At 48.1% G+C, this 24,797-nt stretch overlaps 3 protein-coding genes across 3 annotated transcripts; all 3 read left to right on the forward strand.

Moving 5' to 3' along the window:
- Positions 1–212: 212 nt before the first annotated feature.
- Positions 213–1,238, forward strand: LOC102443623 (olfactory receptor 52E4-like). Its single transcript, XM_075904404.1, has one exon. The coding sequence runs from the start codon at positions 213–215 to the stop codon at positions 1,236–1,238; it is 1,026 nt and encodes a 341-aa protein (XP_075760519.1).
- An 11,577-nt stretch (positions 1,239–12,815) lies between these two features.
- Positions 12,816–13,841, forward strand: LOC102443864 (olfactory receptor 52E8-like). Its single transcript, XM_006112547.4, has one exon. The coding sequence runs from the start codon at positions 12,816–12,818 to the stop codon at positions 13,839–13,841; it is 1,026 nt and encodes a 341-aa protein (XP_006112609.4).
- A 9,981-nt stretch (positions 13,842–23,822) lies between these two features.
- LOC102444097 (olfactory receptor 52E8-like) lies at positions 23,823–24,797 on the forward strand. Its single transcript, XM_025190429.2, has one exon. It carries the CDS (start codon positions 23,823–23,825, stop codon positions 24,795–24,797), a length of 975 nt encoding a protein of 324 aa, XP_025046214.2.

Here is a 24,797-nt window from a genome sequence, read left to right on the forward strand (position 1 = left end):
TCAGTGTGTGAAGAGAAAGTAATCTTCTTTGCCCTTGACACCAGTCTCAAGCAGGGCATGTCGTGTCTCATATTATCATTTTCTGTCCCTCTAGGCATTTGTGCTGCAACCATCATTATAAACCCTGGACACATACGGAAAGTGAGAGGAACGTATGGTACATGCACAAGCCACTCTTCTGCCTCAGAGTTGGACAAGTTCTTCCCCGCGCCATGTCAAACTCCAACACAACCGAGTTCTCCAACCCCTCCACCTTCATCCTGCTGGGCATTCCTGGGCTGCAGGGTGTCCATGTCTGGATCTCCATCCCCTTCTGCACCATGTACGTCATAACCATCTTGGGGAATTTCACCATCCTGTACATCGTGAAGAGGGAGCCGAGCCTCCATGAGCCCATGTACTATTTCCTCTGCATGCTGGCCATCACAGACCTGGTCCTGTCCACATCCACCCTGCCCACCATGCTGAGCATCTTCTGGTTCAATTCCAGGGAGATCAATTTCAGTACCTGCCTCACCCAGATGTACTTTGTTCACTGCTTCTCAGCGATTGAGTCTGGGATTTATGTGGCCATGGCTTTGGATCGCTACGTGGCCATTTGCCATCCCCTGCGACATTCCACCATCCTGACGAACTGTGTTGTAGCCAAGATTGCCCTGGCCGTGGTGCTGCGCGGTGCCGTGCTCGCACTGCCCTACCCCATCCTGGCCAGACAGTGGCCGTACTGCAGAACCAACATCATACCCCACACGCACTGTGAGCACATGCCTGTGGTGAAGCTGGCCTGTGCCGACATCAGCATCAGTAGTTACTATGGCCTCTTTGCGCTAATCTCTAGGATTGGTCTCGATGTGCTTTTTATCACTGTGTCCTACACCCAGATCCTCAGGGCCATCTTCAGACTCCCCAGTAAGGATGCCCGGCTGAAGACTTTTGGGACCTGCAGCTCCCACCTCTGCGCCATCTTAACCTTTTACATCCCAGGCCTCTTCTCCTCCCTGACAACTCGGTTTGCCAATAATTTGCCTCTTTATTTCCACGTTTTCATTGGCAATTTGTACCTCCTGTTGCCCCCCATGCTGAACCCCATCATCTATGGGGTGAGGACCCAACAGATCCGGGCCAGGCTGCTCCGGCTGTTTCCTCATAAAGGGACTGAAGTTGTCTCCTTTGGCTCTGGCTCCCAGTCCAAATCCTGTGTAAAGCTTTCAGGAGACATTGTTCTTGTCCCTGCCTGAATCACTGATTGGCCAGGCAAATGAAGTGGGGATTTAAATATCCTGCTCTTCATTTGAAGAAAAATGGCCACCGCATTTTGCGGAGTCAGCACTTTGTCGGCAAAAAATGGCTGTCAAGACAGGGATCAGTCGACACAGAAAGCCTTTGTTGGCTGATCTCTTATGACTCGTAAAACGAGGTTTTCAGTATGGAGACAGAGGGGTGAAGTCTAGACATACCCTTTGTGTGTAACTTATTAACATCTGTACACGTGACACCATCAGTTATTCACAACTGTACAAGTGACACTAACCACAGCATCAAAAGCCCATTCACCAGCACATCCTCTAATGCGGCATGTGCCATCAAGGGCCAGCAATGCCCCTCTGTCATGCATATTGGCCAAATGGACAGTCTGCACAACAATGGATAAACAGACACAAGTCAGGCACCAGAAATCGTAACTCACAGAAACCCGCAGGGGAGCATTGTATCCTGCCTGGGCGCTCGGTCATGGATTCCAAAGCAGCCGTTCTTCTACCAACAACTTTCCCCAGCCAATTACAGACAGTACAGAGTTGACCGTCAGATGCAAACCTGATACTGTTTCGTGAGGCTTGAACAAAGACATTAACTGGATGACCCATTAGAAATCAGCCTTCCATACACTTAACACATCTAATGCTAGGGAGGGGACGCTTCCAGCCCACTCTGCCTCATTAGCACCGGCCCTACAATTGCCAGGTATTTTTTTCCCTCTCTCCCTCTTCTCTTTCAGGGTATGTCTACACTACAGCTCTAATTCGAACTAACTTAGTTCGAATTAATTAATTCGAACTAAGCTAATTCGAACTAACGCATCCAGACTAAAAAACTAGTTCGAATTAGCATTTTGCTAATTCGAACTAGCATGTTCACACAGAGTGGACCCTGAACTGGGGTTAAGGATGGCCGTTAGCAGTGCCGGCAGGGCATCAGATGAGGACTTAGAGCGTGGAGATGCTGTCTCAGGCTAGCTATGGGCTGTGCTTAAAGGGACCTGAACCCCACCCCAGACAGACAGTTCTCAGGGGTGCCCCGCTTGCAAAGCAGTCCTGGCTTGGAGTGCCCTGAGTGCCCACACTGGGCACATCACAGCACTCGGCCATCAGCCTGGCTGCACTTGCCGCAGGCTGCCATCTGGGGAGAGGGGGCAATTGGGGGGCTGCAGGAGAGCTTCCACCCCCAGAAGCCCGCAGAGACAGCCCAGTCCTCCCCATCGGGGGCTCTTACCCCATTCCTCCCTCACCTCCTTCCACTTACCCCTCCCTAGCCCCCCTTCCTGATGTACAAAATAAAGGACAATTGTGTTCAAAAATAGAATCTCTCTTTATTGAACAAAACTGGGGGAGACTGGGAAAAGGAGATGGGAGAGGGGAAGAGAGAGGGTGGGAGAGGGGAGGGCAAATACAATGATGAGGGGTTTGGAACAGGTCCCATATGAAGAGCGGCTAAAGAGACTGGGACTTTTCAGCTTAGAAAAGAGGAGATGGAGGGGGGATATGATAGAGGTCTATAAAAGCACAAATAGGGTGGAGAGGGTGCATACAGAAAAGTTCTTCATTAGTTCCCATAATCGAAGGACTAGAGGACACCAAAGGAAAGGAATGGGTAGCAGGCTTCAAACTAATAACAGAAAGTTCTTCTTCACAAAGCAAATAGTCAACCTGTGGAACTCCTTGCTGCAGGAGGCTGTGAAGGCTACAACTAGAACAGAGTTTAAAGAGAAGTCAGATCAATTCATGGAGGTTGCGTCCATGGAGTGGTATTAGCCAGGGGGTAGGAGTGGTGTCCCTGCCCGAAGTTTGTGGAAGACTAGAGAGGGATGGCACGAGACAAATGGCTTGGTCACTGTCTTTGGTCCATCCCCTCCAGGGTCCCTAGGGTTGGCCGCTGTCGGCAGACAGGCTGCTGGGCTAGATGGACCTTTGGTCTGACCCAGGACGGCCATTGTAAGCTCAGGGCTCAGGGTCGGGGGTCTCAGTGGACCACCTTGATTTTCATGCAAAACTGCTCCTGGGAGGCCAGGCTGGCAGCTCTCCTGCCCTAGACGGCCACTTTCCTGTGCCTAGTGCGGAGGTCGTGGACGAGGTCCACGATGTCTGCACTAGCCCAGGTGGGTGCCTGCCTCTTGCGGTCCTGGGCAAGCTCCCAGGAGCCGCCAGCCTGGTCCCGGGAAGAGGGGGAGTGCTGGGTAGCAGCGGGTGGCTGGCTCGAGCCATGCCAGGTGCAGGGTCTGCTGGCTGGGTGCTGGCAGGCTTGCACCTGGCACAGGCACCGTAGCCAGCCCGTGCCCCTTTAAGGGGTCTGGGGCCGGGAGGAGGGCAGTAGAGTTTCCCTGGTGTTGGCCAGAGTGGCCACCAGGGAAAGCTGGGGAGGGCTAGCCTCCTACTAGTTCGAATTAAGGGGCAACACACCCCTTAATTAGAACTAGTAAGTTCGAACTAGGCTTAGTCCTCGTGGAATGAGGTTTACCTAGTTCAAACTAAGCGCTCCGCTAGTTCGAATTAAGTTCGAACTAGCGGAGCGCTAGTGTAGCGCCTATTAAAGTTAATTCGAACTAACGTCCATTAGTTCGAATTAACTTTGTAGTGTAGACATACCCTCAGTTCTAAATTCTGGATTCCTTCCCTGCACCCTCCCACCTCCATCTCCAGCTCATGTCTAATGGGCCACAGGGCTACTTGTTGTTTTTAAAGTCACACACTAACACGGCTCCCCCTTCCAGACCTTCTACCTCATAGATTTGCCTCCTTTCTAATTGTCTTTGTCATTGTTACTGAGACCCAAGGCCCTGGCCCCTCCCCCTCGTCTCCTCCCAAAGCCCTGCCTCTACTTCAATCTTCCCTGGAGACCTCCATCCCTTCTATGCCTTTCCCCCACCCTTCACCCCCTGCATTCTTGATTGCTCCTCTCCTCCCCCACTTCTCTTTGGAACATCTGTGTGATGGGTGCCTCCTGGCATGGAGGTACAGCTGAGGCCTCTGAATCACTCATCTGGCTTCCCTCTTGCATTGCGACATGACACGCTTGCTTCAGACCAACATCTGCAGGCAGGGGCCACACCCCAGCTGTTTTCCTGAATGCTCTGGCCAGCCAGTCATGGACCCACCGTGGAGAGGCCACAGAGAAAGTGCTCTTGGATCCCCAGCCTGAGAACCCAGCACTCTATCATCCTGTCCCGGGCAAATCCCACCCAGTGTGATTGCCCAGAGCACCAAGGGCAGAGTTTCAGGAGGGTGGAAGGGCAGGGAGGAGTGGGAAGCTGTGTGCATGGGGACATGATTTACTTTTCTTCCCGTTCCCATGACTATCAGGAAGCGAGGGGCACGTACATGCATGATGTGAATTCCTCTCACTCCTCGCTGGGGAAGGGAGAAGGCAGAGGAATAATTCATGGAATCCAAGTACTTTCCCTTTGCTCTTTTACTGCAAGGCACACAGCTCTGTGGAGGTGGCCTTCCTCATCCAGAAGTTGTGGACCCACTGCTGGTCATCCCCCCGGCCCACGACCAGCCTGTCCCACTCCTCGCAAGTGGTGTCCAGCCTCCAAAGCATCTCTCTATTGTGGGATGTGGTTGCAAGGGCCTTGCTCCCGCACACAGGGAGAGGGTCTCAAAGATGAGCTCGGGATTGAGCTCGTGCAGGGCCATGAAGGCGGCTGGCATAAACTGCTGCTAAAACCACAGCACGGCAGTGTGGGGCCCTTGCATGCCCAGAGACAGCTCCGGCTCCATGGGAAGAAGGCCAAAAGCTGTGGTGTCCTGAAACAGGGCAACCAGAGCGCACACTGCAAAAGCTTTGCTGTCCCTTGCAGAGTAGGCAAGCAAGTAGCAGAAGGTGAGAAAGAGCTGTCCAGGGGGGTCCCTTTAAGAGCAACTCAGCTAGCCTGAGGCAACAGCCCCCGGAAGCAACTGCTGACCTAATGTCCTGCTTGAACTGGTTCTGAGTGGCCTTAAATGTGAGACAGCGTCCAATCCACGTGGACGCTATCTTTCAACAAAGCAGATCACTTTTTCATTGTGCTTTTGCTGTGTAGACCTTCTCTGTTGAAATGAGCTTTTCCAGAAGATCTCTTCCACGACTGGCCCTCAGCAGACAACTTTTATTTACAGAGTCCCTCTTTATAGGGTGCGTGGGTCTGGGCCCCCCCCCCCCCCCCCAACTCCTCAGTAGCTACTAAAGGGCGGGGGGAGGGCAGGAAGATGCCTGGTCCTAGGCAACATAGAAGAAGGAATAGGAGCTTGCGGACACACACCCTGGGCCAGAAGGGGTGCTTAAATAAGGGTGAGCCCTCTACCGTGACCTTGAGCAATCATGTCTCTTGAGCCTCAGTTTACCTACCTGTATAATTGGTTTGTGTCGATAGTGATTTTCCTGTTCTAGGTCTTTTCTCTACCCCTTCTGCTTGAGGCCCTGCCCCTGTTGGGAGCATACTCAGCATCTGTGTGGGGAATACGCCCAAGAGTCGCAGAGATGTGCTTGGTCCCTGTGAGGAAAATGGGGATGGGAAAGGCAGATGAACATCTGGCCCCTCTGAGGGAAATGGGGCAGAGAGGCACAGACACTCGCCCACCCTCTGCAAGGCGAATAAGGAAGAGCGGTGCAGATACAGAGCGAAGTGTACCAGGTCTTTGGAAAAACCTTTGATGCAAGGTGCTGAATGGTGCGATGACACTTGCTGAGGAGAATGACTGATCTGTGATCCCTAGGCCCTAGAACAAACTCACTCGGTCTCTCTGCGAGAGGTCTAAGGGCCACTCCATGGGACAGGGCCCCACACCCAGGAGCTGTGTGGGTGACATCGGCATTATCCCTCTTTTGCTTCACAATCAACTTTAATTGTTAAATAGACACAAACACACAAAGCAGCCAATTCCTTCCTGGCTCAGCCCAGAGCCCAAAGGGCCTCATCTTCCATGGGAAGGGCTTTAAAGGCTCCTCTCCAGCCTGTTTACACTCCGATGCTGCTTCTCCCCCAAGGCAGAGCAAACCCCCCTGGGACGGCCCAGAGCTGGGTTATAAACAATGCACAGCCCTGTGTGGGCTCTCGGCGCGGGACGCTGCTGCAGATGCTGGGCTGAGAGAGGTGCAGGACACGGCTGCCTGAGGGGGTTTCCAGGGAAGACACGTCCCTCTCAGCACTCACAGGTACAGTCTCATGCTGTCTCCCCTGCTCCACAGACCCAGTGCAACATTGGTGTGAGTGAACAGACAGTCGGAGTCCTTTCCTCTCTGCAGAGCCATTGAACATCCCGGGGCCCTTGCATTAGGGGATGAGTTTCCTCCAGACTCAAAATGTCCCTCATTTCAGTGCACCCCTGCCTAGCTCGGCTGAAGCCTCCAGTCCCAAAGTGGCCGCACTGCAGTGGCCCAGGGGCTCTGTCAGAATGTAAGGTGCCCGTAGAAGTACAGGACAATGACCAGCTCGCAGGTCGCAAAGATCTGAGAAGCCACCAGTGTGTTAGTGCCCAGAAATGTTCCCCTCCTGCTCCTGAACCTCAGGGCTCTGGCTGTGAATTAGCAGATTGGGTATGGCTGCAGGAGATGTTACCTGACATTTCTCTGCTGGAAAGCATGGAGGTGGAACATGGTGCCACAGGCTCACAGGTGGTGTCCACCACTGGGTGCAGGCCATCCCTGGGAGGAACCTGCTGGTGTGACAGCCCTTCTAGGCCACATATGGATTGGGAAAGAAAATTCCCTTTCTTGGTGCTGCGTGTGATGAGACACAGTTAACAGAAACGACTGAATACTTTTTTGAGAGATTCATGGAGCTTGTGCCCAATAAGTCCAACCACCCACACAACTCAGGTCGTTCCATTTTCACCCACTGACTCCACATATTGGGCCCCATGACCTGTGTGTCACTAAGGCCTGGTTTACGCCAGGATATTGTAATGCAGAATCAAAAAGACACAGGTGAGGGGACGAGATCCCGGTCAGGTCCCGTTTCAGTCTCTCGCATCTCGTTTCCTTTTCTCCAAGTGCCATGGATTGCTCTTCCCCGCCAATGGCTCCACTCCCTTGGCCATGGAAATTTCCACCCATAGATTTTTGCGGATAACTTGCTATGGCTTAGGGGAATAGGAGACAGTCCTCGCATGCCTTTTTGTGCACTGGTTGCCCGTGCGGATGCCATGACTCTTGGGAATGTGGATAGTTGAGTTGATCCTGGGTAACCCAACCTACCCTTTGCTCCTGGGGCTCACAGGCAGCCTGGACCCCAGCAAGGAGGAGTTCAATAACAGGCTGAGCCGCTACAGACTGGTGGTGGAATGTGCTTTGGATGTTTAAAGGCAAGCTTCAGGAGTCTCTTGACTCATTTAGACCTCAGCGAATGCAACATTTCCTTTGTGGCTGCTCCCTGTTTTATGGTCCATAACCTGTGTGAGAGCAAGGGGGAAATTATCTGTCAGGGTGGGGGCTAAGACAGAGCCTCTAGCCCAGGGTTTTCCAACCTGTGGGTCAGGACACAAATATGCGTTGCCACTACATTTTAGAAGGGTCACCAAGTATCTCCCCAGGTGGCTCCTAAGGAGCCATTCACACATTGAAAAGGTAGCCTCTGTAGCTGGCTTAGTCTTAAGGAGCCATTCACCTGCAGAGGTACTCAACTTAATTGGTTTCACAACCTACAGGCAGTTAAACCAATCAATCGAATGGAATACCTTTTCAGCAAAAAGAAAGTATGTTGACGAGTACATCAAGTATGGATTTATTTGGATAAATAAAGCAGGAGTGGAAAGGCCATCATATGCATGGATGTTCTTTCCAATGAATCACTGAAACCAAATAAATTGCAACGTCATTTAAATACTAAGCACCCTCAATTTAAGAGCAGGGATGTGGATTGTTTTAAACAAAAAGCAGGAGGTGTCAAGAAATGCCGACTTAATGTTGGTGGGTCTTATCATCAACAAAACTTAGCTGCTCTAGGAGCCTCACAGCATTGTTATAGCACTGAAAATTGTGAAAGCTAAGAAAGCACATACCATAGCCAAGGATCTAAGAGTTCCCTGTCCCAGAGAGCTTGTCTGCCTTTTAATAGGTGCAGATGCTTTAAAAAAGCTGCAACCTTTGTCAATTTCCAATAATTCAATTAAGCGTAGAATTACCGATATGTCTAATGACAGCAAATTTCAAGTCATCGAAGAAATTAAAAATTCTCCTGGAGGATTATTCAGTATGCAGCTCGATGAGACAACTGATGTGTGTAATCTTGCACAGCTGATGGTGTATGTTCAGTATATTAAAAATGAATATGTGAAAGTAGAATTTTTGTTCTGAAAACCGTTGGAAACTACGACCACAGCACAAGATGTGTTCAATATCCTGAATAGTTTCTTTGAAGAACATTCCATAGAATGGAAAATCTTGTGTGGCATTTGCACAGATAGGGCTCCTGCTATGCTTGGTTGCAAGGCTGGATTCCAAACCCTGGTTAAAAATGTTTCTCCAAATGTAATTGGAACTCACTGTTTCATCCATCAGCAAATACTAGCAACTAAAACTTTACCTATTTTTTCAACCAGGTACTTACTGACGTTATTAAAGCTGTACATTTTATTAAGTCCAGCGCACTTAGAAATCGCATATTTAAAAACCTTTGTTCGGAACTAGATTCTTTGCATGAAGTATTATTGTTTCACATGGAAATAAGGTGGCTGTCGAAAGGCAAAGTTCTAAATCGGGTGTTCGAGTTATGAAATGAATTTAAAACATTTTTTATGTCACAGAACAAAACTGAGTTTGAATATTTGTTTACTGAAAACAAGAGTTTGTATAAAATAGCATACCTAGAAGACATTTTTGGCCTACTAAATGATTTAAATGTGGCACTTCAAGGACCAAATTCTACAATTATCGGATTATTGGAGAAAATAAAATCCTTCAGAATGAAACTCCAATTATGGATTTCGAAAATTGATATAAAAATGTATGTGTTTCCAACCCTCGCAACCTTTCTCAAAGAAAGCACAAATGACATTAATATTAACGACGATTTGCGATTGTCGATACAGGAGAATTTGAGACACTTAAGTGATGAGCTACTCTGATATTTTCCAGATACAGATGAAAAGTTCTTTGCTCTTGCAACAAATCCTTTTGGTGGAACCACGTCTAGACTGCTTTATTTTTCGAAAAATCCTTTTTCATAAAAGCGATCGGATGCGATTATGCAAATGAAGCACGAGATTTCTAAATCTGCGCTTTGTTTGCATTTTTTATTTCCTTCCTTTACATTCCTCTTTCGAGTGTGTTCTAGACGCACCCTAGGTGAACAATGGGCTTTTGAAGTAACCTTGTACTTCCTGACCATCCTCCGTGCTTAAATTCCTGAATTTAAATAATCGCGGCTTCATTTAAATTTACATGGCTGCCGCACTGAGCCGACAAACAGCTAATCAGCTGTTTATCGGCTCAGCGCGCTAGTCTGGACGCTCCGCGCTGACCTGAAACCCTTTTATCGATATCCCGGTTATGCTTCGTAGGATGAGGTTTACCGGGGATGTCGATAAAAGGCTGGGGAGCATCCAGACTAGCACTCTGAGCCGAAAAACAGCTGATCAGCCATGTAAATTCAAATGAAGCCGTGATTATTTAAATCGCCGCTTCATTTCCCTTTTCCAAAAAATCAAATCTACATGGCTCCGTCGACGGAGCCATGTAGTTTAGATGTACCCTTATGGTCCTTTCTATTTCCCTCACTGGGATTTGACTGCCACTTTTTAAAAGACGTGTTTTTATCTCTCACTGCTTCCTTTACCTGGTTGTTAAGCCACACTGGCATTTTCTTGGTTCTTTTCCTGTGTTTTTTAATTTGGGGTATACATTTAAGTTGGGCCTTTATTATGGTGTCTTTGAAAAGTTCCCATGCAGCTTGCAGGGATTTTACTTTTGTCGCTGTACCTTTTAATTTCTGTTTTACTAACCTCCTCATTTTTGAGTAGTTCCCCTTTCTGAAATGAAATGCCACCGTGTTGGGCTGCTGAGATGTTTTTTCCACCACAGGGATATGAAATTTTATTACATATTGGACACTATTTCCAAGCGGTCCAGTTATGTTTACGTCTAGGACTAGATCCTGCGCTCCACTTAGGACTGAGTCAAGAACAGCCCCTCCCCTTGTGGGCTCCAGAACCAGCTGCTCCAAGAAGCAGTCTTTTAAGGTATCATGAAATTTTATATCTGCATCCCTTCCTGAGGTGACATGTACCCATTCAATATGGGGAAAATTGAACTCCCCCACTATTATCGAGTTGTTTAGTTTGATGGCTTCTCTAATCTACTTTAGCATTTCATAGTCACTATCACTGTCCTGATTAGGTGGTTGATAATAGATCCCTTCTCTTAAATCCTTATTATTGGAGCATGGAATTAGTATCCATAGAGATTCTATGGAACATTTTGGCTCATTTAAGATTTTCCACTTCATTTGATTCTACATTTTCTTTCACGTATAGCACCATTCCCCCTGTACGACCTCCTCTGTCCTTCTGATATATTTTGTACACTGGCATGACTGTGTCCCATTGATTGTCCTCATTCCACCAAGTTTCCGTGATGCTTATTCTATCAATATCATCCTTTAAAACTAGGCACTCTAGTTCACCCATCTCATGATTTAGACTTCTGGCATTTGTGTATCAGCACTTGAAATGTTTGTGGCTATTTATCTGTCTGCCATTTCCTGATTTGTTAGACTCTTTTTCTTTAATTTGTTTTGTTTCTCATCTGATCTCCCCCATATTTTATCATCTTCCATCCTCCTGCCTAGAACATAGAACAACCCTATTAATACACCCTCCCCTAAGAGATGTTTCTGTATTATCCACGTGCTCCTCCGCATCCGTTGAGTTTCCCCCAGCCCTTAGTTTAAAAACAGTTTTCATAACCTTTTTAATATTAAGTACCAGCAGTCTGCTTCCACTTTGGTTTAGGTGGATCCCATTATTTCTGTATAGGCTCCTCCTATCCCCAAAGTTTCCCCAGTTCCTAATGAATCTAAACCCCTTCTTCTTATGCCATCGTCTCATCCACTCATTGAAACTCTGAAGTTCTGCCTGTCTACATGGCAGAGCCGCGTGTGGAACTGGAAGTATTTTAGAGAACACTACCACAGAGATCCTGGATTTCAATCTCTTTGCTAGCAGCCTAAATTTGGCCTTTACGGCCTCTCTCTTTCCCTTCCCAATGTCATTGGTAACTACATATACCATGGCCACCGGTTCCTCCCCAGCACTACACATAAGACTATCTAGAAGTCTCGAGAGACCTGCAACCTTCGCACCAGGCAGGTTACCCATCATACGGTTTTCCCAGTCATCACAAACTGCTGTCTATGTTTCTAATGATCTAATTCCCCATTACTAACACCTCATTTTTCCTAATGACTGGAGTTCCCTCCCCCAGAGAGCTGCACGGGGTAGCTGAATTAGTCTGTTACAGAAAAAAAACAATAAATGGTGTGGTAGAACTTTATAACCTAACGAAACATGTAGATGGTATCATGAGCCTTCGTGGGCACAATCCACTTCTTCAGATGACCTGAGTTATGAGTTGGGGATATGAAAACTCGAAATAAACAGGAGAGGGGAAGGAAAGGGAGGGGGGAGAGAAAATGAAGCGGGGGGGTGGGAGACAGAACATCAAAAAAAGGGAGGGGTGGGAGACAGAGCAGCATTAAGTATCTAGAGAATGGGTACCTAAGCAGATTAAAATCTATGTCAATAGATAGATTCCTAAGAAAGGAAGGATACCACTCAGAGAGCTCTTAGCACTCCAGTGGTTATTAAGTATTCAGAGAGGTCTTCAGTGGTTATTAAGTATTAAGATTCTAGGGCTTCTCTTGGATCTGGCTTGTGGAGCTGGTTTGTGACAAGACAGCTACCTGCAGGTCTGTCAGACTGTGGTTCGGCAGGCTGAAATGCTCACCAACAGGCTTCTTTGTGTTCTCTTTCCTACTTCCAATTCGGAGACAATTTCTATCTCCAACTCGGCGGCACAGCCATGGGCACTCTCATGGCACCACAATAAGCCAACATCTTTATGGCTGACCTTGAACAACTTTTCCTCAGCTCTCGCCCCCTAACACTCCTATTTGACTTACGCTACATCGATGACATCTTCATCATATGGACCCATGGAAAAGAGAGTCTTCAGGAGAAAACCCTATTCTTGCTTACAGACAACCCCCTAACCGGAAACGCATTCTTTCTGCTCACCATGACACACAACCACATCAGAAGCCTCCAGGAACCCAGCTCTGCAACCAAAAAAGATGCCAATTCTGCCCATATATCTACACTGGTGAATTCAACAACATAAAAAAGTAATTATTTTTCAGTGTGTGAAGAGCAAGCAATCTGCTTTGCCCATGACACCAGTCTCAAGCAGGGCATGTCGTGTCTCATATTATCATTTTCTGTCCCTCCAGGCAATTCTGCTGTGACCATCATTATAAACCCTGGGCACATACGTATAGTGAGAGGAACGTATGGTACATGCACAAGCCACTCTTCTGCCTCAGAGTTGGACAAGTTCTTCCCCGCGCCATGTCAAACTCCAACACAACCGAGTTCTCCAACCCCTCCACCTTCATCCTGCTGGGCATTCCTGGGCTGCAGGGTGTCCATGTCTGGATCTCCATCCCCTTCTGCACCATGTATGTCATAACCATCTTGGGGAACTTCACCATCCTGTACATCGTGAAGAGGGAGCCGAGCCTCCATGAGCCCATGTACTATTTCCTCTGCATGCTGGCCATCACAGACCTGGTCCTGTCCACATCCACCCTGCCCACCATGCTGAGCATCTTCTGGTTCAATTCCAGGGAGATCAATTTCAGTGCCTGCCTTACCCAGATGTACTTTGTTCACTGCTTCTCAGCGATTGAGTCTGGGATTTATGTGGCCATGGCTTTGGATCGCTACGTGGCCATCTGCCATCCCCTGCGACATTCCACCATCCTGACAAACTGTGTTGTAGCCAAGATTGCCCTGGCCGTGGTGCTGCGCGGTGCCGTGCTCGCACTGCCCTACCCCATCCTAGCCAGACAGTGGCCATATTGCAGAACCAACATTGTACCCCACACGCACTGTGAGCACATGCATGTGGTGAAGCTGGCCTGCGTCGACATCAGCATCAGTAGTTACTATGGCCTCTTTGCGCTAATCTCTAGGATTGGTCTCGATGTGCTTTTTATCACTGTGTCCTACACCCAGATCCTCAGGGCCATCTTCAGACTCCCCAGTAAGGATGCCCGGCTGAAGACTTTTGGGACCTGCAGCTCCCACCTCTGCGCCATCTTAACCTTTTACATCCCAGGCCTCTTCTCCTCCCTAACAACTCGGTTTGCCCATAATTTGCCTCTTTATTTCCACGTTTTCATTGGCAATTTGTACCTCCTGTTGCCCCCCATGCTGAACCCCATCATCTATGGGGTGAGGATGCAACAGATCCGGGCCAGGCTGCTCCGGCTGTTTCCTCATAAAGGGACTGAAGTTGTCTCCTTTGGCTCTGGCTCCCAGTCCAAATCCTGTGTAAAGCTTTCAGGAGACATGGTTCTTGTCCCTGCCTGAATCACTGATTGGCCAGTCAAAGAGAGAATAAATCCTGTCCTGTCCTTACCAGGGTTTCTGAGTGTGACTTACAAAGTGAACAGTTTGGGTATGTATAGACTACATCCCTCTGTCACCAGAGGGATGTAAATTAGACTTACCAGCGTTGCAAATGAAGCAGGGATTTAAATACCCTGCTCTTCATTTGAATAAAAATGGTCACCGCATTTTGCAGAGTCAGCACTTTGTCGGCAAAAAATGGCTGTCAAGACGGGGATCAGTCGACAAAGAAAGCCTTTGTCGGCCGGTCCCTTATGCCTTGAAAAACGCGGTTTTCAGTATGGAGACAGAGGGGTGTAACTCATTCACATCTGTACACGTGACACCATCACTTATTCACATCTGTACAAGTGGCACTAACCACAACATCACAAGCCCATTCACCACCACATCCTCTAATGCGGCATGTGCCATCAAGTGCCAGCAATGCCCCTCTGTCATGCATATTCGCCAAATGGACGGTCTGCACAACAATGGATAAACGGACACAACTCAGACACCAGAAATCGAAACTCACAGGAACCCGCAGGGGAGCATTGTACCCTGCCTGGGCGCTCGGTCATGGATTTCAAAGCAGCCGTTCTTCTACCAACAACTTTCCCCAGCCAATTACAGACAGTACAGAGTTGACCGTCAGATGCAAACCTGATGCTGTTTCATGGGGCTTGAACAAAGACATTAACTGGATGACCCATTAGAAATCAGCCTTCCATACACTTAACACATCTAATGCTAGGGAGGGGACACTTCCAGCCCACTCAGCCTCATTAGCACCGGCCCTACAATTGCCAGGTATTTTTTTCCCTCTCTCCCTTTTCTCTTTCAGTTCTAAATTCTTGTTTCCTTCCCTCACCCCTCCCACCTCCATCTCCAGCTCAAGTCTAATGGGCCACAGGGCTACTTGTTGTTTTTAAAGTCACACACTAACACGGCTCCCGCTTTAAGATAATTTACCTCATAGATTTGCCCCCTTTCTAATTGTCTTTGTCATTGTAACTGAGACCCAAGGCCTTGGCCCCTCCCCCTCGTCTCCTCCCAAAGCCCTGCCTCTACTTCAATCTTCCCTGGAGACCTCCATCCCTTCTATGCCTTTCCCCCACCCTTCACCCCCTGCATTCTTGATTGCTCCTCTCCTCCCCCACTTCTCTTTGGAACATCTGTGTGATGGGTGCCTCCTGGCATGGAAATACAGCTGAGGCCTCTGAATCACTCATCTGGCTTCCCTCTCGCATTGCGACATGACACGCTTGCTTCAGACCAACATCTGCAGGCAGGGGCCACACCCCAGCTGTTTTCCTGAATGCTCTGGCCAGCCAGTCATGGACCCACCGTGGAGAGGCCACAGAGAAAGTGCTCTTGGATCCCCAGCCTGAGAACCCAGCACTCTACCATCCTATCCTGGGCAAAACCAGTGTGATTGCCCAGTGCACCAAGGGCAGAGTTTCAGGAGGGTGGAAGGGCAGGGAGGAGTGGGCAGCTGTGTGCATGGGGACATGATTTACTTTTCTTCCCGTTCCCATGACTATCAGGAAGCGAGGGGCAGTACTTGCATGCCGTGAATTCCTCTCACTCCTGGCTGGGGAAGGGAGAAGGCAGAGGAATAATTCATGGAATCCAAGTACTTTCCCTTTGCTCTTTTACTGCAAGGCACACAGCTCTGTGGAGTTGGCCTTCCTCATCCAGAAGTTGTGGACCCACTGCTGGTCATCCCCCCGCTCCACGGCCAGCCGGTCCAAGTGGTGTCCAGCCTCCAAAGCATCTCTCTATTGTGGGATGTGGTTGCAAGGGCCTTGCTCCCGCACACAGGGAGAGGGTCTCAAAGATGAGCTCTGGTTTGAGCTCGTGCAGGGCCATGAAGGCGGCCGGCACAAACTGCTGCTAAAACCACAGCACGGCAGTGTGGGGCCCTTGCATGCCCAGAGACAGCTCCGGCTCCATGGGAAGGAATCCAAAAGCTGTGGTGTCCTGAAACAGGGCAACCAGAGCGCACACTGCAAAAGCTTTGCTGTCCCTCGTAGAGGTGGTAAGCAAGTAGCAGAAGGTGAGAAACAGCTGTCCAGGGGGTTCCCTTTAAGAGCAACTCAGCTAGCCTGAGGCAACAGCCCCCGGAAGCAACTGCTGGCCTAATGCCCTGCCTGAACGGGTTCCGGGTGGCCTTAAATGTGAGACAGCGTCCAATCCGCATGGACGCTATCTTTCAACAAAGCAGATCACTTTTTCATTGTGCTTTTGCTGTGTAGACCTTCTCTGTTGAAATGAGCTTTTCCAGAAGATCTCTTCCACGACTGGCCCTCAGCAGACAACTTTTATTTACAGAGTCCCTCTTTATAGGGTGCGTGGGTCTGCCCCCCCCCAACTCCTCAGTAGCTACTAAAGGGCGGGGGGAGGGCAGGAAGATGCCTGGTCCTAGGAAACATAGAAGAAGGAATAGGAGCTTGCGGACACACACCCTGGGCCAGAAGGGGTGCTTAAATGAGGGTGAGCCCTCTACCATGACCTCGAGCAATCATATCTCTTGAGCCTCAGTTTACCTACCTATATAATTGGTTTGTGTCGATAGTGATTTTCCTGTTCTAGGTCTTTTCTCTCCCCTTCTGCTTGAGGCCCTGCCCCTATTGGGAGCATACTCAGCATCTGTGTGGGGAATACGCCCAAGAGTTGCAGAGATGTGCTTGGTCCCTGTGAGGAAAATGGGGATGGGAAAGGCAGATGAACATCTGGCCCCTCTGAGGGAAATGGGGCAGAGAGGCACAGACACTCGCCCACCCTCTATGAGGCGAATAAGGAAGAGCGGTGCAGAGAGAGAGCGAAGTGAACCAGGTCTTTGGAAAAACCTTTGATGCAAGGTGCTGAATGGTGCGATGACACTTGCTGAGGAGAATGACTGATCTGTGATCCCTAGGCCCTAGAACAAACTCATTCGGTCTCTCTGCGAGAGGTCTAAGGGCCATTCCATGGGACAGGGCCCCACACCCAGGAGCTGTGTGGGTGACATCAGCATTATCCCTCTTTTGCTTCCCAATCAACTTTAATTGTTAAATAGACAAAAACACACAAAGCAGCCAATTCCTTCCTGGCTCAGCCCAGAGCCCAAAGGGCCTCATCTTCCATGGGAAGGGCCTTTAATGGCTATTTACTCCTCAAGCTGCAGAAAGAGCAGAGAAGTGCGGACAGGCTCCTCTTCAGCCTGTTTACACTCAGATGCTGCCTGTCCCGCGAGATAGAGCTAACCCCCCTGGGACAGTCCAGAACTGGGTTATAAACAATGCACAGCCCTGTGCTGGCTCTTGGCGCGGGACACTTCTGCAGATGCTGGGCTGAGAGAGGTGCAGGACGCAGCTGCCTGAGGGGGGTTCCCAGGGAAGACACGTCCCGCTCAGCACTCACAGGTACAGTCTCATGCTGCCTCCCCTACTCCACAGACCCAGTGAAGCATGGGTCTGAGGGGACAGTCAGGGCCCTTTCCTCTTTGCAGAGCCATTGAACATCCCAGGGCCCTTGCGTTACGAGACATGTTTCCTCTAATTCATGGGTTAACATGTCCTTTATTTCAGTGCACCCCAGCCCAGCCCGGCTGATGCCTCCAGTCCCGAAGTGGCTGCACTGCAGGGGCCCAGGGGCTCTGTCGGGATGAAAGGTGCCCGTAGAAGTACAGGACAATGCCCAGCTCACAGGTCCCAGCCAGGACTTTGCCCAGGTCCCAGTGAGGCCCAGCTCCCCGGATTGGAACTGAGCAAATATTTGAGAAGCCACCCATGTGTTACTGTCCAGAAACGTCCCCTCCTGCTCCTGAACCTCAGGGCTCTGGCTGTGAATCGGCGGATTGGGGGCGGCAGTAGGAGGTGTTACCTGACATTTCTCTGCTGGAAAGCATGGAGGTGGAACATGGTGTCACAGGCTCACAGGTGGCACCTGCCCTTGGCTCCGGACCATAAGGAACCTGCTGGTGTGACAGCCCTTCTAGGGGTCCCCTCTCTGCCAGGCCACATGTGGATTGTGTAAGAAAATTCCCTTTCTTGGTGCTGTGTGTGATGAGACACAGTTAACAGAAACAACTGAGTACTTTTTTGACAGATTCATGGAGCTTGTGCCCAGTAAGTCCAACCACCCACACAACACAGGCCGTTCTATTTTTACCCACTGACTCCACATTGGGCCCCATGACCTGTGTGTCTCTAAGACCTGATTTACACCAGGATGTTGTAGCGCAGAGTCAAAGAGACATAGGTGAGGAGGCGAGTTCCTGGTCAGGTCCGATCTCAGTCTCTTGCATCTCATTTCCTTTTCTCCCAGTGCCATGGTGTCAGGCGACGGTCAGGGCAGTGTGCATGTGTGTGTGTTTCTGAGAAAAGGTTTAACGTCCGTGTCTTTATTGCTAGGACCGGGGTCCCGTCGCAGAGGGAGGCCAGCAGGCCAACAGACGCCCCATTATATAGGAGGAGCTTATTACACTTTAGATTTTAGCTGCTAGAACACAGGGTTCTTTCGCAGCGGGCAGCCTAGGAAAGGCTGAAAGGTGCCCCATTGGACCCTGTCACCTGGGAGTGACACAGATCCAAACGCCCAAGCTCTCCCTATGTCTGTCCCTTTATGACCAGCTGAAGTTCTTTTAAATTGTGCTTGGTTCTATTACAGGACTTGAAGGAGTCAGGTTAAAGCTTAAACAGTTACAGGTTTATTAAAAAGACTTATAAAAGCATATGGTTACAATGGCTATTGCTCTATTTCTTAAATGCTAGCAAATATATATATATATATATATATAGGTCTTAAAAATGATTACAGGAAAAAGGTAAAGATAGAAAATAGAAATAATGGTACCAAGTGACAGCTTAATCTTTAAAGAGCTCTAACACTATGAATATATATACTTAAACAAAGGACCACATCCAGGTACAATTTTTACACCCTTCTGTGCCTCTCGACTCCAGCGTGTCAGGCCAGGGCCGGTCTCTCAATTCCTAGGAAAGACGAATACGAGGTGGGCGTCCTCGTGGTACCTCGGGAGATCAAACACCTAACCCGACCAGAAGATAGATGGTAGATGACACTCAAAGTAAATGTGCTGCTGGACCCATCTTTATACCCCTGGAGGCCCGTATCCTCTTTCTTATCTAAGAGGCCAAATTCTACTTGTCCGTTTTGTGGCGCCAGTTCTTACAAGCAAGTTTCAACTTAATTTACACTTGCAAGAGATATAACTAAATTGTGAGTACTAGACATTTTTTACTGGGCGAGAGATTCCTCCCCCCGTGGATGGCCGTGTGTTCGTATCAATATGGGTTTGAGTCAAGGGCACTCCTTGGCAGCCTCTTGGTCAGCAATTGGCGTATCTCTGTTTACAGCCATTCACGGTCACAGCAGCCTGGGCCTTCTGCTCTGTGTGCCCTGTTTGCTCCAGGCAAGCAAAAATGGATGTTACAGGGGGGTTCCTGTCTGGCTACACATGGATTGCTCTCCCCCGCCAATAGGCTCTACTCCCTTCGCCACGGACTTTTCCACCGATAAATTTTTGCAGATAATTTGCTTCGGCTTGGGGAATAGGAGACAGTCCTTGCGTGCCTTTTAGTGCCCTGGTTGCCCGTGTGGATGCCATGACTCTTGGGAATGTGTATAGGTGAGGCGATCCTGGGTAACCCAGCCTACCCTTTGCTCCTGTGGCTCATGAAACTCTACATGGGCCACCTGGACCCCAGCAAGGAGGAGTTCAATAACAGGCTGAGCCGCTACAGACTGGTGGCGGAATGTGCTTTGGATGTTTAAAGGGGAGCTTCAGGAGTCTCTTGACTCAGTTAGACCTTAGCGAATGCAACATTTCCTTTGTGGCTGCTCCCTGTTTTATGGTCCATAACCTGTGTGAGAGCAAGGGGGGAAATTATCTGTCAGGGTGGGGGGCTAAGACAGAGCCTCTAGCCCAGGGTTTTCCAACCTATGGGTCGGGACACAAATATGCGTCGCCATTACATTTTAGAAGGGTCACCTGGTGTCTCCCCTGGTGGCTCTTAAGGAGCCATTCACACATTGAAAAGGTAGGCTCTGCAGCTGGCCTAGTCTTAAGGAGCCATTCACCTGCAGAGGTACTCAACTTAATTGGTTTCACAACCTACAGGCAGTTAAACCAATCAATCGAACTGAATACCTTTTCAGCAAAAAGAAAGTATGTTGACGAATATTTCGAGTATGGATTTATTTGCATAATTAAAGCAGGAGTGGAAAGGCCATTATATGCATGGAAGTTCTTTCCAATGAATCACTGAAACCAAATAAATTGCAACATCATTTAAATACTAAACCCCCTCAATTTAAGAGCGGAGATGTGGATTTTTTTAAACAAAAAGCAGGAGGTGTCAAATAATTCCGATTTGATGTTGGCGGGTCTTATCAGCAACAAAACTTAGCTGCTCTAGGAGCCTCACAGCATTGTTATAGCATTGAAAATTGTGAAAGCTAAGAAAGCACATACCATAGCCAAGGATCTAAGAATTCCCTGTCCCAGAGAGCTTGTCTGCCTTTTTATAGGTGCAGATGCTTTAAAAAAGCTGCAACCTTTGTCAATTTCCAATCATTCAATTAAGCGTAGAATTACCGATATGTCTAATGACAGCAAATTTCAAGTCATTGAACAAATTAAAAATTCTCCTGGAGGATTATTCAGTATGCAGCTCAATGAGACAACTAATGTGTGTAATCTTGCAAAACTGATGGTGTATGTTCAGTATATTAAAAACGAATATGTGAAAGAAGAATTTTTGTTCTGCAAACCGTTGGAAACTACGACCACAGCACAAGATGTGTTCAATATCCTGAATAGTTTCTTTGAAGAACATTCCATAGAATGGAAAATCTTGTGTGGCATTTGCACAGATAGGGCTCCTGCTATGCTTGGTTGCAAGGCTGGATTCCAAACCCTGGTTAAAAATGTTTCTCCAAAAGTAATTGGAACTCACTGTTTCATCCATCAGCAAATACTAGCAACTAAAACTTTACCTATTTTTTCAACCAGGTACTTACTGACGTTATTAAAGCTGTAAATTTTATTAAGTCCAGCGCACTCAGAAATTGCATATTTAAAAACCTTTGTTCGGAACTAGATTCTTTGCATGAAGTATTATTGTTTCACATGGAAGTAAGGTGGCTGTCGAAAGGCAAAGTTGTAAATCGGATATTCAAGTTACGAAATGAATTTGAAACATTTTTTATGTCACAGAACAAAACTGAGTTTCAATATTTGTTTACTGAAAACAAGAGTTTGTATAAAATAGCATACCTAGAAGACATTTTTGGCCTACTAAATGATTTAAATGTGGCACTTCAAGTACCAAATTCTATAATTATTGGATTATTGGAGAAAATAAAATCCTTCAGAATGAAACTCCAATTATGGATTTCAAAAATTGGTATAAAAATGTATGTGTTTCCAACCCTCGCAACCTTTCTCGAAGAAAGTACAAATGACATTAATATTAACGACGATTTGCGATTGTCGATACAGGAGAATTTGAGACACTTAAGTGATGAGCTACTCTGATATTTTCCAGATACAGATGAAAAGTTGTTTGCTCTTGCAACTAATCCTTTCGGTGTGGCTGTGTGTGATGTACCTGAAGGCACCCAGGAACAATTTATTGATATGATCAACAGCAGTGATATAAAAGCAGAGTTCTCAGCCATGCCAAATAATCAGTTCTGGATCAGACGCAGAGTGGACTACCCACTTTTGTCAGAAGTTGTTTTGAGAATTTTACTTCCATTTCCCAAGACTGGACGTGTGAATCAGGCTTCTCACATTTGCTTACAATTAAAAACAAATATCGAAATAATTTAAAGGTGAAAGATGATCTTTGATGCGCACTTGCCACAATTCCGAGGCTACAACAGTTAGCAAAGGAAACACAAGCTCAACCAGCCCATTAATTTAAGTTCAGGTGAAACTGTTTGGTAAAATACTACATTTTACTGGGTTTTTTTAATAATATGTATTATGTTTCCAGTATTTTTGTAACACCTGTGAGACTCCCAGACCCTTGACTGTGAGACTCCCAGCCCCTCCAGCCTCTGCATATGGAGCTTAAGCCAGGGGGGAGTGGTTTGGGGATGTGTCTTTCCCCCACCACAACGCAAATAAATGTAGTGGTATTATTTTATTACTAATGTATTTTCAGATTTCAATGTAATAACTACTAGGAATATATAAACAGGAGAGGGCACAAAATTAGCTAATTACATCACTGACCCTCCCCGCAATTTTTGAATTGCCTCGGGTCACCAAGTCTTCCTGAATTGTCAGAATGGGTCCCCATCTGGAAAAGGTTGGGAACCGCTGGTCTCGCCAGAGACTTTGAGGAGACAGACACCAGGGTGATCAGAAGAGTGCAGGAAGGGGCAGTGAGAATCGGAGAGGCCTGGAAGGACAGTTTTATGCAAGGCCTCTGCAGACTCTGCCACGTAGCTCTCCACAAGTTGCCTGGCATTCCCCTTGTTTCCCTTTAATCCCTCAACCCACCCACTGATTGCCCTCATTCCACCAAGTTTTCATGATGCCTAGTCTGTCAATAGCCTCCTTTAAAACTAGGCACTCTCGTTCACCCATCTTATGATTTAGACTTCCAGCGTTTGTGTATCAGCACCTGAAATGTTTATGGCTATTTATCTGTCTGCCATTTCCTGATGTATTACACTCTTTTTCATTTGATTGGTTCTCATCTGAACTCCCCCATATATTATCATCTTCCATCCTCTCCTCCTGACTAGAACATAGAAAATCTCAATTAGTAGACCCTCTTTAAGGGATGTCTCTGTCCGATCCATTTGCTCCTCTGCAACCGTCAGTTTTCCCTCAGCCCTTGGTTTAAGAACTGCTCTACGACCTTTTTAATGTTAAATGCCAGCAGTCTGGTTCCACTTTGGCTAAGGTGGAGCCCATCCTTTCTGTCTAGGCTCCCCCCGTCCCAAAAGTTTTCCCAGTTCCTAAGAAATCTAAAGTTCTGCTCTCTACACCATCATCTCATCCACACTCTGATGCTTTGCCTGCCTACGTGGCCCTGCACGTGGAACTGGAAGCATTTCAGAGAACGGCAAAATAGAGGTCCTGGATTTCAGTCTCCTTCCTAGCAACCTAAATTTGGCCTCTAGGGCATCTCTCCTACCCTTTCCTATGTCATTGGTACCTACATGTACCACGACCACCACCTCCTCCCCAGCACAACACATAAGTCAATCTAGATGCCTCAAGAGATCCACAACCCTTGTACCAGGCAGGCAACTCACTGTACGGTTCTCCTGGTCATCACAAACCCAGCTATCTATGTTTCTAATGATCAAATCTCCCATTCCTAACACCTGCCTTTTCCTAATGATTGGAGTTCCCTTCCCCAGAGAGGTACCCTCAGTGCGAGAGGATACTACAACATTATCTGATATAACTTTATCTCAGCTATAACCTGTATAGCAACCAGGTGATCAAACGGAGCTGCATGGCCAAAGCAGGTTATTCTCCATCTCATTCCGTATGTGTCCAACCATGGTCTGAGCTCGGGCAATGGCTGCAAAAAGCAAATGACGCCCTGGTGTTGCTCTCAGCGAGGGCCAGGCCTTTCCCTGGGGTGTAGTTCCTGCTGGTGCCTATTAAGCTCTCTCACAAAATGATATGTGGAAATTAGTGACCCAGGCACACGGCCGACATGCGGAGGATTCATTGTTCACAATACACTTCACTGAAAAAGATGTTTTTTTCAGAGTGTGAAGAGCGAGCAATCTGCTTTGCCCATGACAACAGCCTCATGTAGGGCATGTCGTGTCTCATATTATCATTTTTTTTCCCCTAGGTAATTATACTGCAACCATCATTATAAACCCTGGGCACGTACGGAAAGTCTCAGGAACGTATGGTACATTCAAGAGACACTCTTCTGCCTCAGAGTTGGACACGTTCTCCACTATCCCATGTCAAACTCCAGCACAACTGAGTTCTCCAATCCCTCCACCTTCTTCCTGCTGGGCATTCCTGGCCTGGAGGGGGCCCATGTCTGGATCTCCATCCCCTTCTGTGCCATCTACGCTATAGCCCTCTTGGGGAACTTCACCATCCTGTTTGTTGTGAAGAGGGAGCCGAGCCTCCATGAGCCCATGTACTATTTCCTCTGCATGCTGGCCATCACCGACCTGGTCCTGTGTACATCTACCATACCCAAATTGCTGAGCATCTTCTGGTTCAATTCCAGGGAGATCAATTTCAGTGCCTGCCTCACCCAGATGTTCTTCATTCACTGCTTCTCCATAATTGAGTCTGGGCTTTATGTGGCCATGGCGTTTGATCGCTACGTGGCCATCTGCCATCCCCTGAGACATTCCACCATCCTGACAAACCCTGTTGTAACCAAGATTGCCCTGGTCGTGGTGCTGTGCAGTACAATGCTTGTACTGCCCTGTCCCCTCCTGGCCAGACAGTGGCCATATTGTAGAACCAACATCATCCCCCACACACACTGTGAGCACATGCCTGTAGTGAAGCTGGCCTGTGCCGACATCCGCATCAGTAGCTATTATGGCCTCTTTGCGCAAATCTCTAGGGTTGGTATTGATGTACTTTTTATCACTATGTCCTACACCCAGATCCTCAGGGCCATCTTCCGCCTCCCCACAAAGGACGCTCGGCTCAAGACTTTTGGGACTTGTAGTGCCCACCTCTGCGCCATCTTAACCTTTTACATCCCAGGTCTCTTCTCCTCCCTCACAACTCGGTTTGCCCATAATTTGCCTCTTTATTTCCATGTTCTCATTGGCAATTTGTACCTCCTGTTGCCCCCCATGCTGAACCCCATCATCTATGGGGTGAGGACCCAACAGATTCGGGCCAGGCTGCTCCAGCTGTTTCCTCAGAAAGGGACTAAACTTTTGTCCTTTGGCTCGTCTGCCTGA

The sequence above is a fragment of the Pelodiscus sinensis genome, chromosome 1 (assembly GCF_049634645.1).
Source record: "Pelodiscus sinensis isolate JC-2024 chromosome 1, ASM4963464v1, whole genome shotgun sequence".
NCBI lineage: Eukaryota > Metazoa > Chordata > Testudines > Trionychidae > Pelodiscus > Pelodiscus sinensis.